The 17,212-nt window shown below is 45.6% G+C and overlaps 2 protein-coding genes and 1 long non-coding RNA gene across 3 annotated transcripts in view; 1 reads left to right on the forward strand and 2 right to left on the reverse strand.

The window, feature by feature from the left end:
* The window catches only part of CASP2 (caspase 2), an 18,432-nt gene extending 4,563 nt beyond the window's left edge, over positions 1 to 13,869 (reverse strand). The window contains exons 1-8 of the mRNA XM_006910456.3: positions 13,681 to 13,869; positions 10,455 to 10,605; positions 10,007 to 10,174; positions 9,772 to 9,853; positions 9,103 to 9,197; positions 8,668 to 8,844; positions 3,400 to 3,528; positions 3,173 to 3,263 (exon numbers count right to left, since the gene is read on the reverse strand). Coding sequence (XP_006910518.1) covers positions 3,173 to 3,263; positions 3,400 to 3,528; positions 8,668 to 8,844; positions 9,103 to 9,197; positions 9,772 to 9,853; positions 10,007 to 10,174; positions 10,455 to 10,605; positions 13,681 to 13,754 — 967 coding nt within the window. The 5' untranslated portion in view covers positions 13,755 to 13,869. The remainder of the gene's footprint in view (positions 1 to 3,172; positions 3,264 to 3,399; positions 3,529 to 8,667; positions 8,845 to 9,102; positions 9,198 to 9,771; positions 9,854 to 10,006; positions 10,175 to 10,454; positions 10,606 to 13,680) is intronic.
* Positions 13,870 to 14,027: 158 nt separating this feature from the next.
* Positions 14,028 to 16,377, forward strand: LOC107195570. The gene is made up of 3 exons (XR_001516758.2): positions 14,028 to 14,259; positions 15,094 to 15,153; positions 15,889 to 16,377. It is a non-coding gene; the product is annotated as an uncharacterized LOC107195570 (long non-coding RNA).
* TMEM139 (transmembrane protein 139) lies at positions 15,160 to 16,316 on the reverse strand. Its single transcript, XM_006910457.3, has 2 exons — positions 15,988 to 16,316; positions 15,160 to 15,767 (listed from the first exon to the last, which is right to left on the reverse strand). The coding sequence occupies exons 1-2, from the start codon at positions 16,284 to 16,286 to the stop codon at positions 15,353 to 15,355; spliced, it is 714 nt and encodes a 237-aa protein (XP_006910519.2). The 5' UTR covers positions 16,287 to 16,316; the 3' UTR covers positions 15,160 to 15,352.
* Positions 16,378 to 17,212: the final 835 nt, after the last annotated feature.

Consider the following 17,212-nt stretch of genomic DNA (forward strand, 5'->3'; position numbering starts at 1 on the left):
GCCATTTCCAGCTGTTGCCTCCAACCTAGGGCTGATGAATTAAAAAACAGAAACTCTTGCTCTCCCAGCATGCACCCACTACTCGGGGTGCGCAGACACACGGTCCGGGCTGGGTCCACCCTGTGAGACAGGGCAAGGGCGGAATCCAGCATTGCTTGTAAATAGAACTAAAAACCGTCCATGTCCGTGATTCACTTGTTCCCTGAACAATGTACCTGGCAGCCGCAGTGCCTTTTATTCAAACACATAACAGAACATTGATATGGTTTTATTATAAAAGGAAAAACAAGTTAATAAGCCAAAAGTATGATTACTACATGTATGCTATATAAAAGTCTTGACCTTGAATCTATGTAACAAAAAGATTACAAAACCAACCATGACCAGTTGTTTCTAAGGCGTTTTGGCATTTTTAAATCACTTGTTTATTCATTTCATAAGCCAAACTGTAGCAGGCATCCAAGTTTTAAGAGACATTTAAAAGAGAAAAAACGTCAAATTGAGATAATTTGACTGTTTTCTCCTATAGGACCAAAAAAGAATGCTGTTCTTCCATTTCAGCAGTAGCTTCTTGGCACACCCGGAGCACATGCCCATCCTCTCGACCCAGGCCTTCCCTACCCGGCCCCCCGACATATTCTTATTTCGATGTTTCACTTTGGGGGTGGCAGGCGTGCTGTCGGTGGGAAAGAGCGACAGGGAGGACACACAGGTCACCACTCCAAAAGGAGTATGCCCTTTTCCGGCACTCCCCGCTCTATGCGACATTCCAGAGAGCCTAACAGCAAAGTGAAGCTTGAAGAATGGTGAGGAAAGCGACCGGGATTCACCGACCCTATAAAAACCTACTGAGCAAAAGCCTTGTGTCAGGTACTGTTTTTAAGCCCCAGGGACATAGCGAAGAAAAAGTCCCCGTCCTCATGGAGCTTACACTCCAGCTTAGGCAGGTGTGGCACCTTTACAGACATCAATCTTATTAACGTCATACAGCAGAAGACAGGTGGGCTCAAGTTTTCAAAGGAAGAGCTGGCTACCAGTCACCCCTCGAAGGAGTTTAGAGAGAGTATTCAGATTACCCCAGAAGAGAACGAGTTCTCCCTATCCAGACCTAGTATTACATGTATCTCTGAACACAGGAGGATAAATAATCACAGATATGTTTAATTTCTTTTTGCTGAAGACACCTCCTAGAAGAACTAGGCCAAGCTCAATGTCTCCAAGATAAAGAATACTCCTCTCGCTTTCATGTCTCAGGACTATTAATAAATGTCATTGGCTCTTTCTTCACAATATCCTCCTATCTGTTTTCTATGTTATTGCTACAGTTTTTTAGGCAGGTTAATTTTCATCCATTTATTTATTAAGTGATACCACGTATCAGGCAGTGTTCTGGGTCTAGGACTACAGCAGCTGAAGAAAAAGTAAGTTCCTGTTCTCACAAATTGTTTTCCTAGTACAGCTCCCGGCCATAGTAATCGTCCTGAAAAGAAATTCATCACATCTTTTTCTTACTTAAGCTCCCAACAGCTACGTACTATTATCTGCTGAAGTCCAAACTCTCAGCCATGACTAAAGGTTTATAATCAGCTGGCTCTACCTCTTGTGGCCAGCCACATCTCATATATACTAGATGCTCAGTTTTTAAATTAGGTTCAGGTATACTTATGAGTCAGCACCATTTTTGGGGGGAGTGGGATGGGAGGCACCCTTTTAGTCTTGGTGTGCTTGTCATATTGTATTCCCATTTTCTTCTGAAAGTCTCTTTCTGCTTCTCCACACCTACGTAAGTCTTATCATTCTGGGTCCAAATTAAGCCTTGCCCTATCCACAAAATCTCTTCAACTAAGCTGACTTAAAATGATCTATTCCTTACTGCTTACTTTGTATGGTCTGATCTGATTTCGCCCGTGCTTACTTGAGGCCTCTGAAATATATTCAAGCAACTTCATGTATATTTATTTGCTTTACTTTCCTAGTAAGTTAGTAGGTTATTTTGAGAGAAGGAAGGAGGAAGGAAGGGAGAGAGAGAGGGAAGGAGGGAGGGAGAGACATCACATTTTCTTTTGTTCTTGTGATAGTACCTAGTGCAGTCCTAGTCATGTAGGACCTTAATGGATTATATTCTTTGGTGATATTAAAAGGGTAGTTACATTATTAGCCATTTACATTTGTTGAATACACAACAGGTTAAAAATTTTTTTGAGTATTTTAAGTAACCTTTAAACCAAACTATAAACCCCATGAGGGCACAGATCATGTTATAGCATCCACAGCTGGCATTTTTGTAGATTTACTATGAGTTAAGTAACTGTACTAAGTAAGCCCTTCATAAGCATTAATTCATCTAATCACATGAATTAATGAAGTAGGCCTGATGATTATCTACATTTTACACTGAGTGAGCGAAGGTGGAGGGACATCAAGTAACTTCTCCGACCTGACACAAGAGTCAGGCGGGGCAGAGGCAGAATTTGACTCCAAAGTTAGAGGTTTTAATTATTACTGGTTTCCTCCCAGATGAGGAGCATGCCTGAATGTCTTCTGTGCCCAGTCATGGGGCCCCGGCTCCTCGAGGGGTAAGACAGACTGCATGTCAGGAAGAAGAGGGTTGGAAGCAGAGGACGGATGGACGAACGAGGAAGAGTCAAGGGCTGACCTGGGGCTTCTGCACTGCTATCCTGCATGGCATGTGGGTGAAGAAAAGAATGGAGGCAAGAATGGCAGGACAGGTGAGAAGAGAAGAAAAAGGAAAAAGTGGAAATGGGGAGGAAAGATGGAGGCGGGAAAAGAAGGGATAAAGCGAGAGGGACAGGAAGAAGAGACGGAGAGAAAATCCTAAATGGAAGGAATAAGGTGCATCAGGGTTATCGATAAGCACAGAAAATGTCAGCGTCCTCAGAAGAGAAGGCGAAGAAGATGGCAGAGAGTCTTGAGAACAGGACATGGCGGTGCACAGAGAGCGGACCGAGCTGAGAGCCACGGGCTGCCCAGGTCCCGGCACACCACATGCATCGGGAGACACTTACAGAGCAAGAGAGGCGGTGGCAGCAGTGAACAGAAGGAGGTGCCCAAGGGATCCAATAGCACCTGAGAGGAGCAAACAGGAAAGTGAGAGCTGGTGGGAGGCTGCCCAGGAGCCACCACCCAGGTGCTGGTCGGCCAGGGCACTCACCTCCACGGCAGGCCTGGATGAAGAACATCTTCGGCTTGTTCTGCAGGCTCGGGCAGTTGGCATTGTCAAAGAGCTGGAACACTTCTTGCAGCTGCCAGGAAAAAGTAAGGAAGAAGGGCAGTTAAGCCGTCAGTAGGACCTCCCGAGTCCTGTCCACGTGACAGTAGCCAGTACTGGACAGAAGGGCAGGCTGGAGGTGACAGCACTGTCCACAAGGCTGCACGCACCTGAAGTAGCTTGCCATCCACGCCATAGATGCCGCCCTCCACGCCATGAGAGAGGAGGGCCACTATGCACGAGTCGGTGGCACGGTGAGCGGGTAACTGGGCAAAATTCTGCAGCTTCTCTTGCATTTCCTAGAAGAAAGAACTGATTAGCCTTGTTCACTGTAGTCAGCACCAATATAAGCTTTTCTTTAGGGTCTGAAACCCTAAGCCATCGGAAGATAAAATGTTTCCTGTATGTGCATGCCTGTGGTCACGGAAAGGGAAGTCAGAGACTCTTTGAGAGGCTAAAGTTATGAACTCACCAGAAAAACGTAAGACTTAAGACACAGAATTCTGAATGTAGCTGCCTAAGATTCAGACTGAGGTATGTTAAGAACTCCTGGATTAAAGCAAATTACTAATGAAGCTAATCAAAAGCTGGTTAACTCTATCCATTCCTCAATCATCAACAAGATCTTTCTTTAGGGCAAATGCCTCTGAATGTTAATGGCACAGGAAGACCAGGAGTGCTGTGAATGAAGAAGTAACATAATCTATGCAGCAACAAGAAAATAAAGTGCTCTGTGACAAAGGGCTAATAGGATCTTGACTAGAGAACTGTTCTCTATCTGGGTCTGAAGTGTCCCCAGAGGTGACCATGTCTGTATAAAATGCCCTGTATGGAGGGCTGTCAGGGCCTCGACTGCAGGCCGGGGCTACAGGATCAGGCAGAGAGAGGTGTGACCCCTGGGCTCAAAAATGGGAACATGTTATTTAGCCCCTCAAGGCTCTAATACCTTTTTTTAAGAAAAGGACTTATAATTATGTCTGGCACATATTGCAAAGATCTGCCATTACTGTAACAAGCATGCCTAATGAAGGGTAACAATACTATCAGTTTTCAAAGAAACCTGCAGTCCAACGTAGAATCCTGCATACTTAGCACAAAGTTGCCATACATGAGTACTTCTCTACCTCAGGGACCTGGCCCATCAAAGAAAAGTTATACCGTATCTAACAGTATAATAATCTGGCAGTAATTATAAATCTATGTCGCCTTCTACAACCCAGTATGTCTGGGTCATCTCTCCCATCTGAGATGAGCAGAGATCTCAAGTTAGTTATTATGAATCTGAACTAGAATGAAGATGAATATGCTACCTAGGCAGAAAGGTTACCATACAAAGCCCCTGATAAGAAGTAATCACTTGTATGACATACTGCAGTGGTTCTCAGTGTAGTCCCCAAAACAACAGCATCAGAATCACCAGGGAACTTATAAGAAATGCAGTCTTGGACCCCACAACTGTGTTTTAACCAGCCGTCAGGGTGATTCTGATATGCAAAGTCTGCGAACTACCCATCTATGTGAATATAGTTGATCCTTGAATAAAGTAGGGATTAGGGGTGCTGACAACCTACACAAAAATCCACGTATAACTTTTGACTCTCCCTGAACTGAACTACAGCTGTTCCCTCTGTATCTGTGGGGGACTGGTTCCAGGACCCCCTGTGGATACTGAAATCCTCGGATGCTCAAGTCCCTCATATAAAATGGTGGAGAATAATGCATACAGTCAGCCTTGCCCATCTGCAGATTCTCAGCTGTGGACTGAAAATACTGTTTTTGATCCGAGGCTGAATAAATTTGCGGATGGAAAGCCCAGGGGTACGAAGGAACGACTGTATAGTTACTGAAAAAAATCTGCATATATGTAGAACTGCACGGTTCAAATCTGTGTTGTTCAGGGGTCAACTGTACTTCTGTTTGCGGATAACTGAGAATTATACAAAAGACTCAAAAGTCTGCAACTTAGACTCAATTTCTGCATCTGGAAATGGAATAATTGGCTCTGTTGAAAAAGTATGTAATTTTTCTGGGTACATAGAAGCCAACCATAATACTGAAAATCTTAAGGTAATAAAAGATACCCAAAATTCAATTATTTCAAGAATATATACTCAAGAGAATATACAAGTATGAATGCTCCTCTGGAAAGGACCATGACAAAATTTAACATATAATAGTCGAAATTAAGTTTGCTCGAAGAAGGTAATAAACATTTATGCTTGGCACCTACTCACAAGCATTTGAACTTCAGTGAGATTATTAGGTCAGTAAATAGAGGACAAGAAAGCCCAAAGTAAGAACACACACTCTGTAACTGAGTTAATAAGACTAAATAAATAGGGATTAGTCATTTGGGGGAATTCTTCCAAAGCTAGCATAGCTTAAAATAGGATCTGCAGATTGATTTCTGATAAAATTACAGTCTTTTTATAAACAGTCTTAACTTTTGTGTTTTTGGCTAGGAGCTGGGCGACACAAAAGACAATAACCTGTGAACCTCTGGAATTACATGCAAAATTTTGTGAGTATCTCATTTTCCTGGAATGACACATAGCTTGTCTCTATTCTCAAAGCAGACTATAACCCGAATGCAAGTTAAAAACAAATACCACGTGGTAAAAGAAAACTTATCTCTTAAAACGTATCTCATTTCCTCATACATGACAGTTGCAATTCTACACCTAGCAACCTCAGGAGGGAAATGCAATGAGAAAAGACAGATGACAAAAACTGAGAACCTTGCACGAGCAGTGAGAGTGAGTGTGCTCTCCAGCACAGCCAAGGGAAGAGGATTCCCTAAGACTACTTACGATTTCCAATTTTTAAATAGAATTGTTTCTAAAGTCAGAAAGGTTTAATAAAGGAAAAAAAGAGAGGATCTTATTTTTTTTGGTTCTGTTTCTTTAGTCACCAAATAATTATATAAAAGAGCTGAGCTTGTTGAGAGGTCCTACCAGGAAGAAAACTGTTCTGTGCAAATGTCCAATGCACCAAATTATCTTACTCTTGTGAAGACCTGATTTTAACCGCATCTGAGAGTCTGGATATGTCAGAAACTGATTCTGCAATGTCCCCCTCCCGTTTCTGAATCTCAACAGCTGAGGGTTAGGCTACATGGAGGACTATATCCCCAGGTTCAGTCCTAATAAGCCCTTTGCTCTTATTACTTGAATTTCTTTCTCAAAGATCTCATACTCTCTCATTATTTTTTCTACACAAGTAATTTCCAAATTTATATCTTTGATCTCAACTTCCTCCGAGGCCTTCAATTCCTTAATTTTTCCATCTTCCTCTATATGCAGTCATTCAATTACTAAGCACTGAAAGAACATTATGCCATCATACTATTTTCACAGATATTCCTTCCTTTCTGGCCCACTATCCTGTCCAGGCCCTCATCATGTCACACTGGCATTATGATACGAATTCCAAACTGGATCTCCTGCTACTAGTCCCTACACCAATCTTTATAATGGAGTCATATTAATCTTCCGGAATCATCACTGTGAACACACCACCTTTCTGTTCAAGAATTACTAATGATGTCCTAACGTCACAACGGGGACATCCAATTCCTCTGGGAAGACATTCAAGGCCCTGTGCATTCTGGTCCCTTTGTCGCCACCTTATTTTTGAAGCTCTTTTGCCCCAGGCATTTGGTTTACCCACTAGGTCCCTAACGTCACACACACATTTCTTGTCCTATGCTGTTCTCCCAGCCTAGGATCCCTTCACCACTGCTCTCTGCTCTGGTAGCTTCTATCCTTCAAGGCCAGCCCAAGTCTCACATCTTCCATTCATCCTTCAGACCATATCCGCCCAGGTGATTATTTCTTCCCCTTAACTACGGTGGGAAACACCGTCTCTAATCTTGCTTGTACCTTGGGAATATAAGGGACATGCTTCCTTTTTTGCTGATGTCGAGACTTTCTTATCTGAGGTCCCTTGAGCTCGAGCTCCACGTTTTTAAATCCGATAGCTAACACGGTTCCTCCATTTTAAGGTACTCAAAACCTGACGCTACTGCAAACCAGTTACAGAACACTGGGACCTGCGGTTCGGAATCCAATGGGTCCTTGACTCTGCACCAGGGTTAGCATAAACAGGAATGGTGTTAGTGAAATGGGCTCATGGGTCCATTGAATCTGCTGAATGTCTCTGAAAAACAGTATACACCTAACTTGGTGATGCAGGCTTATATCTTTAGCTATCATGCATGTAAGACCCCTTATCGACTACATACAATTTGGAAAACCAGGATGTATTAAATTCCAGGTAAAAGGAATTACTGTACCAAAACCTGTAAGGAACCATATGCAGCATTCATTTTGTTAAGTGACTTTCTACCAGGATTCTCCCTGTAGGAATTATGGCTGATGTCCCACCCAAATTCACACCCAAGAGGCCTCTGAAGAAAGTGTATAATCTACTAGAATATGTGACAACTAACAAAGCTGTTCCAGCTCCGGCTTTGAAGCAAGGGTGGGTTTCCTACTTGGCATGGGCCATTACTGGAAAGCTGGCAAAAACAGCATGTAAAGGAGAACACCTGAGCACCTACTGATGAAACTGGCCTTACCAAAAGTGAACACGACAGCTGAGAAACAGAAACAGAGACCACAGGCAGTGCTGAAGACAAAGACTCCCTCCTACCCTCTACCTCAGTAGATTAAAGCGAATCTCCCAGAAACTTTAATTCTACCACTGACGTTCCCAAAGGCAAGTTTAAGAAGGTACTGTTACTCTGGAATCAAAATAGAGAATTAGTATCAATTTGCCAAAGGGTTATTATTCACAAAATACCTAAAGGTAAAGTCAGTAGTGCAGCTTGATCACTGAGGTTAACAGGAAATAACCCATAATGACGATGCTTGATTTGCAGGCACCTAGTCTGGAAGTAACCTACCCTAAGATCAGCCTTGTGGCCACGCGGATGATAAAAATAAGGCATTTTCCATACGTTAATTCACCGAACTCACACACGATGGTATTTACAAGGGCCATTCCAGCAAACTATCATTTGTAAGAATTCTATCTGCCAAAGTAATCTTTACAACAACTGGACCCTTGTTATTAGTAACCAGAGAGTGAATGTCCTGTGCAATCCTGGCTTAGGACTGAGTTGGCTGGGTGACTCTGTCTCACTTCCTGAGTGAATGGGAATCAAGCTGCTGCACACAGAACGTTGAGAACCTTCTCCCAGGACGGTTCTCACTCAGGGTGGGCGCAGCTAACCCGAGAACACAACACCAAAGCACCGGGCTGACCCCAGGTTTTTTTTTTAACTAGATTGCAAGGTGAGAGGCAGAACAGAGCAAGTAAAAAGGAGAGAGCATCAGTAAGACACAGCCCAGGAATACAGGAGCAGCAGCAGACGTTTCTGGCCCCCACTGGCCGCTGGCCCCGAATTACATGTCAGCATTTCCTGCCTCGGATACCTGTGCAGTCTGGTCGAGCAGAACATGGACTTTGTAGCTCAAGAGCTTGAAGAGCGTGACAAGAGTGCTGTGGTCCACATCCCCTCCAGAGCGAAATTCTAGGTCTTTCTCTCCAGTGAAGTGCACATTGCTCAGCACCAGTGCTAGTCCGCGAGGCCGAGACTGCAACCTATAGGCCTGGGGAGGGGAAGCCAGTTAGACCATGAGCTTCCTGAGGACAGAAACTATGGCTCCCCCACTAGATGAGACAGTTCAAGAAAACGAAGACATTACATTCTTCTTCTAAACCCCACCAGGTCAAAACAAAGAAATGCCCACAGAAGACTTTTTGACTGATAAAGCAGGAAGGAAATGCGCATGGAAGCTAAGCTCAGATGCCTAGGAAGGGTGTCTCATTTCCCAATGCCTTTTCTCTCACCATTGTGCAAGACTCACCAGCTGGTGGTGTGTTTGATAAAACTCAGGAGTGCAAGGCTTCACTTGAAGGCAGGGAGGGCCATCTCCATCGTCAAGGGAGTGTTCCACAGTCTCTGTGGCACAGAAAGCCAAAACACTAGCATGTAACCTACTCATCAATCCTAGTGCTTCATTGTAACTTTGGCACTGTTATGAACTGGGGTTTCGATAACTGCTGCTGGTCTTGCTCACTCCCCTAATCTGTAAGATCCTTGGGGGCAGGGACACTATTTACTTAGCCTGAGTAGAGGAGACACTCGACCCTGAATGACTGAATGAGATATATGACAAAAGCCTTGTTCTAATCATGAGGCACTTCAATCAGCAGGCGGGTGGCCTGTAATGAAGTCTTTACTCATTCTCACACACTCAGGTTTACAGAGGAGACAGGTCAGTCAATCACATCCAGGAACTTCTGACCTCCCCAAGTTGCTTCGAGGGCCAACTACCAAAAAAAAATCATCTCTGATGGAAGGGAAATGGGCCTAACCAACATTCCATCTAAACTGTCCTGCCAGTCCCTAACAAGTTCACCAAGGGAGCTGTTCCCACTATGAATGAAACAGGTATCACACGAGGGCAAAGTCAGCTACTAGTCAAGAAACAGGGAGCCAATCTGTGGGACCCATTTAGCCCACCAATTCTCACCTGCAGACAGGCGGAGCTGCTTGCGAGGGGTACAGGACTCACACACTGGGAAAGAGAGACTCAAGTCGTAGTCACAGCTCAACTGTAAGAAATCAGGACCCCGGTGCCAGGACTTTAGGGAGAGATGGTCCAGTCCAAATAAAACATAAATCTAGTCTCCCCCACACTCCGTCTCAAGAATTTCTTTACCACCAAACTAACCCTCCTCACACACCACATGTCTAGGGCTCCATACCGGTGGGAGTAGATGCTGAAGACTAGAGAGGGTTGTGAGCAACAGATCCTCCAGGTGACCCTGTTTGGTCTCCCTCAGGGCCACACAGAAGGCATCAAAAGCCTGGGGACCCCTCTTGGGCAGCAAGTTGAGGAGTTCCACATTCTGGCTGAAACTGCCCACTTTGGCCTATGATACAAGAATAAAACATGAAATCACATTTACTTATCTAACTATAATTTTATTTCTCCAGATGAGCTTCCTAAAAATGCCATCATCCATCTCAAGAATTTCTTTTATAGGAAGAACATGTATGAGTGAAGCCCTTCCCATTATCCTTGAATCATGTAAAGGATAAAAGGGCATTTTTGTTTCCTTAGTAAGGCATGAGATCCTTTTCACACTTTATCACGCTCTGTTCCTCTTCTATAATCAATTTACTTGGCTTTTCTCTTTTGCCTCCCGATACCTGAATGTGCTCCCTCATTTCCAAGGTGATGATGTCTTTCTCCAGGAGATGTTCTAAGAGTTCGCTCAGCAACAGCTGCTTGGCCAGCACCACTCGGTTCTTTTTTAGAGCTTCCTGATGGTCAGGATGCATGCCACAAACTCCCAAGATCCTATAGATAAAAGGCAGAGAGAAAGGCTATCAAATACAAGATTTGGCACAGAAGAGGGGTAGGAAGAACAAAAAGAATAAGACTTACAATAACCAAGATTAGGCATATTTGATCAAATCTGATTAAAATCAAAGAAGTATTAAGTAGTAACACATTAAGCATAAGGAAATGAGGTATGTGATTCTTTGTGGAGTATGTTCAACTGAGAGCATCGTCTGAGACAATGGTATGTCTAGGGGAGGGAAACGTCTACTAGACAGGAATAATACACACACGTGCACACGTGTATTTGTAAAAAATATTTTGCTCAAAGACCAATTTTAATTAAGAGATTAATCCAGAAAACTCACATTGTTTATCTAGGCTGTTGAAAGTGATGTAAAGTGAAGTTTAAAATGATCCTGGGTGAGGAATAAATTAATTTGGCAAAATGGCAAAAACTCAAACCAATGGCTAGCTTTAATGGAAAATGAGACAGATACATAGACACACACACCGTCTAGCCAGTTATACCAATTATAACTATGGCTTTTAAAACTTCAAGTTTCTGTGACAAAATGACACCAGAAATGATGAGAATCCTGTAAGAACTGGGTAAGCACAGAGCATGATAGAAAGTCATGGCAGATACCTAACAGTGACGAACACCATCACCATAACTTGAAATCATTCAGAGGTAAAGCACATAAAGGCTAAATTCTTTTGGTAATTTAGTGTGCTAGAGATGTCTTTATTGCAAGGATTTCTAAGTTTTTCTGTTGGTTTGGAAAAAGATTCGTTTCTGTTTGTGAGCCAAAAGAATCCCATTTCCAATGTGTACCATCTATGTGCCTAGTTTATATAAATCCAGAGCTCGTCAGCCTGCTCAGCCAGTTTCCAAATATATGACAACAGTAAGCGCCTGATGGCAGTGAGAAAGGGATATGATAATGGCTTCAGTGTGTAACTTAAAAAACTTATTTAAAAGATGCATCCTGATTTCAAAGATGTTAAAACGTGCATCTCAGAATCAGTGAAATGCCAGGCATTTATAGGATACACTTGGCTTAACTCTAGGTTAGAGATTTACAGTTAGAGGAGAGAAAAGCAGAATTTTGGAAGAGCTGAGAGAAATCCGAGAAGGTAGAACGTGGGATCCTAAGGCAGAGGAGTGGTCAGGAAAAACAGTCCCAGGGTTGGGAGCAGCCAACTTAGGTTAAAGTTTGGGTTTGGAACAGTGATGTCTGAAATTCCATTTTAACGTCTTGTTTCTTGTAATACTCGTTGCCCTAAACCTTCAGCAAAAATCTGCTACAACACCATAATCTAGAGAAATGAAAAACCCCCATTTAAGAATCACCTTGGAACATATCGAAGCAGTTACAACGATGACATATGCGAACTCTGGTATAAGTGTTACTAGGCCAACCACAAGGAAACTCTGCATGCAGCTGGATGCTACTTCTTTAGGAGATACCAGTGCCTGAGCAGGTTTACCCTGGTTTCCTCTCTTCGTATACCAGGAGCACTCTTCCTTAAAACTTTCTCCTTCCTGGAGGTAAAGTGTAACAAACTGCCCTAGTTGCCCTAAAGTATGCACAAAGCTAAGTGACCAAATCTCTCGTGGTTTGAAAAAAGTGCATTGTTTTCTTGTCCCTCTCTTGGATGAAAGATTATCCTTTGATGGGCCTTCTGATGTGACCAGATGTTTTCTAGGACAAAATCTAAGGACTAATTTTAAACTTAAATTATTCCACTTTTGGAATTTGTTTCAAGTTGTTTTATGTATAGTAAGCACAACCGTAACCCAATTTTAACCAGAAACCAGTGCTTTTAGTTCTAGGGTACTTACTTCTCTGATTACTGCAAGACTTTATGTTTAGTTTGTTGCAATAGTCAATTTCTTGGGAAAAAGCTTGAGTGTAAAGCCATTGCAAAAGACTTTATCATACTCATTTTAGTATGTGCCTGTTGCTGTTAACTTCTGATGAATAAAAACCTAAAAAACAAACACCGAAATCCTTCTCCTCCCTTGGGTCTCATGACATCATTCTCTCCAGGTCCTCTCTTTGCCCGCTATGTTCCTGTTTCCTCCAGAGGACCTTCGCCTGCCTTAAATGCTGATATCCATTAGCAACTCCGCATACTGGAAAAAAGCCTCTCCCAATTCTATCTCATCTATATTCACAATTCACTGACTGACTCCAGTTCTTAACTCTTTCAAGTTCCAGACTTGAATTTTCAATAAAAAATTCCTTAGGGTTAATCTGAACCTTCTTCATCTGTTCTCCACACATCTGCTCCTTCCTGTATTCCATACTACGTGAAGTGCCTCAAATGTGGACTTTCCAAAAGTAACCACAATCACCTAGAACTTTAAGACACATCTGGAAGGGGAGGAGGGGATGGAGAAAAGAACACAAAAGGGGTTCTTCAGTCTTCATTCTGCGTCCTTCTGCAGCTTCCAGTCTGAAGTCTTAAATTTATCTTCTGGGTTTGGACAAGGAGGAACTTAAATGTTCTCCTGGGTGACGTCTGCCATGAAATGATTTAAATGATATAACTGGGGCAGGGTGGAGACACATCAGGAGCCTGAATCTCCTTGTCTTATCAAAGCACTCAAACCTCAAAACTTATGTTGACTGCTTTGAAAATCCAGGTCATGATACAATCAATCCAAATCCAATGCACGTCAGGCAGAATTCCGAGGTCTGCACATCTTATCGGTTTTTCAGGGGAGAGAGTACAGTCCCTCATTACGGAAAGGGGAAGATTCTCTTGAAGACTTAAAGATGGAGAATCTTTAAGAGAAGCCGAGATTTGGCAGGACTAGAAAGAGATCCCCTTGTTCAGAGGTTCCCCGAGTTGGACGAATCGAAGCTGGGGGGCGGTCTTTGCTCACGAGGAACAAGATCGAGAAGAGGAAGGCCCGCGCGCCCCGAGAGGGTGTAGCACGACCTCCCACCCTTGGCAGAAATGCGGGTAAGGCCGCTTCTAGGGGCTCCATGGAGACGGGGTGCCAGGGCCACACGCTTGGGACCCGCGATCCCCTTTGCTGGGCCCCACTAAGTAACCCTGGGACCTTCTCCCACTCACCTGCGTGCCCTGTCAGCGGCCATTCGCCCTTTTTGCTCGAGAGGAGGCCGAGAGCCCGCGATCGGCGTCGCCATTTCTCGCTTTTCCCGGGCTGTGCGCGCACCGCCCACAACCCAAACAAACCGAGAGCCTTCGCGTCCAGCGCATCCCTCCCCTGGACGCTGAAACACCACGCGCCTGCGCCCTACGTCTCTCAGCACCGCCCCTGCGCCAGGCTGCCCCGCCCATATCGTCGCGGTGCGCGCGCAGGCGCAGAGCCTCGCGGTGGACGCGCCGGCCAATGGGGTGAGAGCGCGCTCGGCGGAAAGGGAAGGGGTGGGGCCAGCGCGAGGAGCCGCCCCGCCCTACGTGGGAATGTGATTGGCCGTCGGTTCCCGCGGAAATCATGGTTCCCTCCCCGACACCTCCCACTCCGCCTTCCTGGCCTATTACAAGAACTGTACGAAGACGGGTGTGGCCCGAATTTTCATTTTATTGAACTGTTGGGGCCAGGGTAAGGAAGAAGCGGAGAGCACTAGAAGGCGCCAGACACCCGTTCAGCGACTGAAGGCCTGAGTGGGGAGCGCACCACTGAGGAGGGTGGGTCACCGATAGTCGAGCAGCTCCCAGTGGCCAAAATCTACACCGCAGCCCTAGGACAAGATGCCAGACCATCTGGTGTTTTGTTGGGATTTGAGAAAGCAGGGCGGGGACTGGGGTAAAACCCTAGCGGTCCAAGTGCAGGGGTGAGGCTGAAGCGATCAGTCAGCGCAAGTGACTCCAGTGCTTCACACTGAGTGATTCAAGAGTATCCTTAGATAGATACTCCCGCCACCACTGCCGAGAAACTCTCGGACTATCCCTGCTGACCCTCTTTATCCACCTATTCTCGAACTAACAAGTCTCTAACCTTGGGGCAGTTTGTCCCACTGTTTCTAGATAGGATGAGGACTCTGCCTTGGCACTGCTCTCCAGCCCCTGGGCAGGAACTGCTCCTCCCATGGAGTAGGAGCCATCACAGCTTTGATTAGCTTCACTCCTGAAGGAGGCTGGGCACACTCAGCCCACCCTGTCTGCAAACGCAGCTAGTCCTCCATTCTGTCTACACGAAGTCTTCCACCCCTCACCAGCAGTTGTCCAAGACAGAGATTGACAGCTGTGTGGATGGCCTGGCTTCCCTTACCTTGTACTGAGAACACAGTGGGCTTTGGCCTCCGAAGAGCAGAGTTCAAGTCATTTTTGTGCTATTTACCAGCACTGTGCTTTGTGCAAATAATCAAACTTCTCTAACCCTTGGAATCCTCATTTTTCAAATGTGGGTAATAATAGCTCAGACAGGCTTGGAAGCCTAAGCGATCTGATAGACTGAGGCAAAGCACCTGGAACAGAAACAACATAGCTATCACTCAGATGTTTCTTTTTTTCCTTCTCCAGATTCTCTGGACCACCACCTCATCTCACCCTCAATCTAACTATGGAAATAATGGATATGGGGTAGGTTTCTGAATGTTGCCTGAAAATTCAAATTGTGCCATCTACATCTCCACTGGGAATGGCTTACCGTAGCCTGACTCCCATCTGGGTTAAAGTTCCCATTTGTGTTGTCTAGTTCTTGACATGTAGCAGGCACTGGGAAGTGTTGGTCAAATGAGTGGGCCTGGTGCAAAGAGATGATAGATCTTGAGAAAGTCTGTTAGGGGGGTGCCCAGTTGTCTTCAGAGAAAACATTTTCATCATCAGGGTGACCAAAGCTGACATCATAGGCAGGGGGCGGAGTAAGAGGCTCCGGTTTCGGGAGCGGCTCCAATTTGGGGATTGTCCCCAAGCTCTGCAGATCAGGAGCTGTGGACACGACTCGTGGTCCCTGAAGCTGAAGGCTGATTGGAGCTCTTCCAGGGCTTCCTGAGGTCATAGACCCCTCTGAGCCCACTCGCCTTTCCACTCCGGCTCTCCTGGGCCCCTCTGGATGGTTAGGCTGTCCCTCTGCAAGTCCTGGGGGGATTACAACACTGCTGTAGGGGGGTGGTTGATCCAACTCATGGGGGTGGCTCTGTGATTCCAACACCACGGCCTCTTCATAGGTTGGCACCTCAAAGGCTTCATTGTCCCTGAGAAAGGATAAATAAGGTCATTGGTGGCTTCCTGAAAGGAGCCTTTTTACTGTTTTCTGTCTTTTACCAACAAAGACCCCTCCACGAGCCCCTAACCCTCTCCTCTCACTGATACCAGTAACAGAAGAAAGCAGAGCCTGTATATCTGAGGGAACGGGAGAACACGGGGAGAATGGGAACACAGTGTATCCCTCCAATCCTGCCCACCCCAACTCACCGTGCACTGCTGGAGGACCCTGGGCTCTCCGTCTGCACTGATCGGAACACCCATTCCAGAAAACAGGCCAGGAGGCAGGCAAACAAGAAGAAGCCACCCAAGGTCAGAAAGAAATAAGCAGCAGGGGTGATGTCTGGCCGTATGCCCAGCAAAGCCAGCCCCAGGAGGAAGGAGGCGCAGCACAGGTAGAGAAGCGGCTTCTCCAGTCTCCCCCACCACTGGCTTGGCACCATGGCCCCTCCCCAGGCTCCTGCAAAAAGATACACAGCTGTTGTGTCTAAACTAGCAAGTGGCATCATGGCTGAGTCAGATTCCAAGACACCTTTCTGGGGTTTTAGGTTCTTCAATCTCGAATCAAATAAATGGGCAAAATAAATGATCAGCAAGATATTCTCCAGCTCTGTAATTCTTTCTCGGATCACACTGTTGTCCAGGGGTATCAGTATGTGTGGAGTAGCCAGGAAACCAGACCAGGAATTCTAACTCCCAGCCCTCATGCCAGTTTACGGTGTCACGGCCACCTGCCTTCCTTTTTCCTTCCCTACAGTCTTCCTTCCAGCTCTGCCTTTCACAGCACCCAGGATTCAGACCTGGGCAGGCCTTGGGGCCTTGGGGTTCACTGGCATCTCTGGAATCCGGGTAATGGGGCAGGCCCTGGCCTTTATTATTGCTTGAGACGGACCTCTACCCTCCAGCTTCCCAGTCAGGGACCCTCAGTATGACTCTTTTTTGGGGGTGAGTATGGGAAGGGAGCACAACTTACCCTGTCCGACCCTATCTTCCCAAATGCACACGGGCCCAATATAGCCTCAAGGAGACAGCTAAGTGAAAGAGAATCTTACAGACAAAGGCCTAGGGCAATGGACAGAGGCCCAGATAACTCCTGACCTCTCTACACCCCACATCTGCCAGGATCCTCCACCCTCTACTGTCCCTAACTCAGGAAACTCAGACTTCTGGTTTCTAACCTGGAGTTATCACAGGGTCTGGGAGGTTGCTGGGGAGACTTTTCTTTCCTTTCTAGCAGAGCAACCCGGCTGAGACAGCCATATCCCCAAACCAGCCTGTCAGGAGTTCTCTGAACTCTGTGTAGCAAGGGCTTGCAGACTCCACAGAGGGGCCAGACCCCCTCCTTACACCCCAGCCCCAATCCCAGGACCCTCCCGCCCCTCTCACCGGCCTTAGGAGTTCCTCCCTCACCTGTCTCGACCAGACTGTGAAGAAA

This window comes from Pteropus alecto, unplaced genomic scaffold, assembly GCF_000325575.1.
Source record: "Pteropus alecto unplaced genomic scaffold, ASM32557v1 scaffold22, whole genome shotgun sequence".
Taxonomy (NCBI): Eukaryota; Metazoa; Chordata; class Mammalia; order Chiroptera; family Pteropodidae; genus Pteropus; species Pteropus alecto.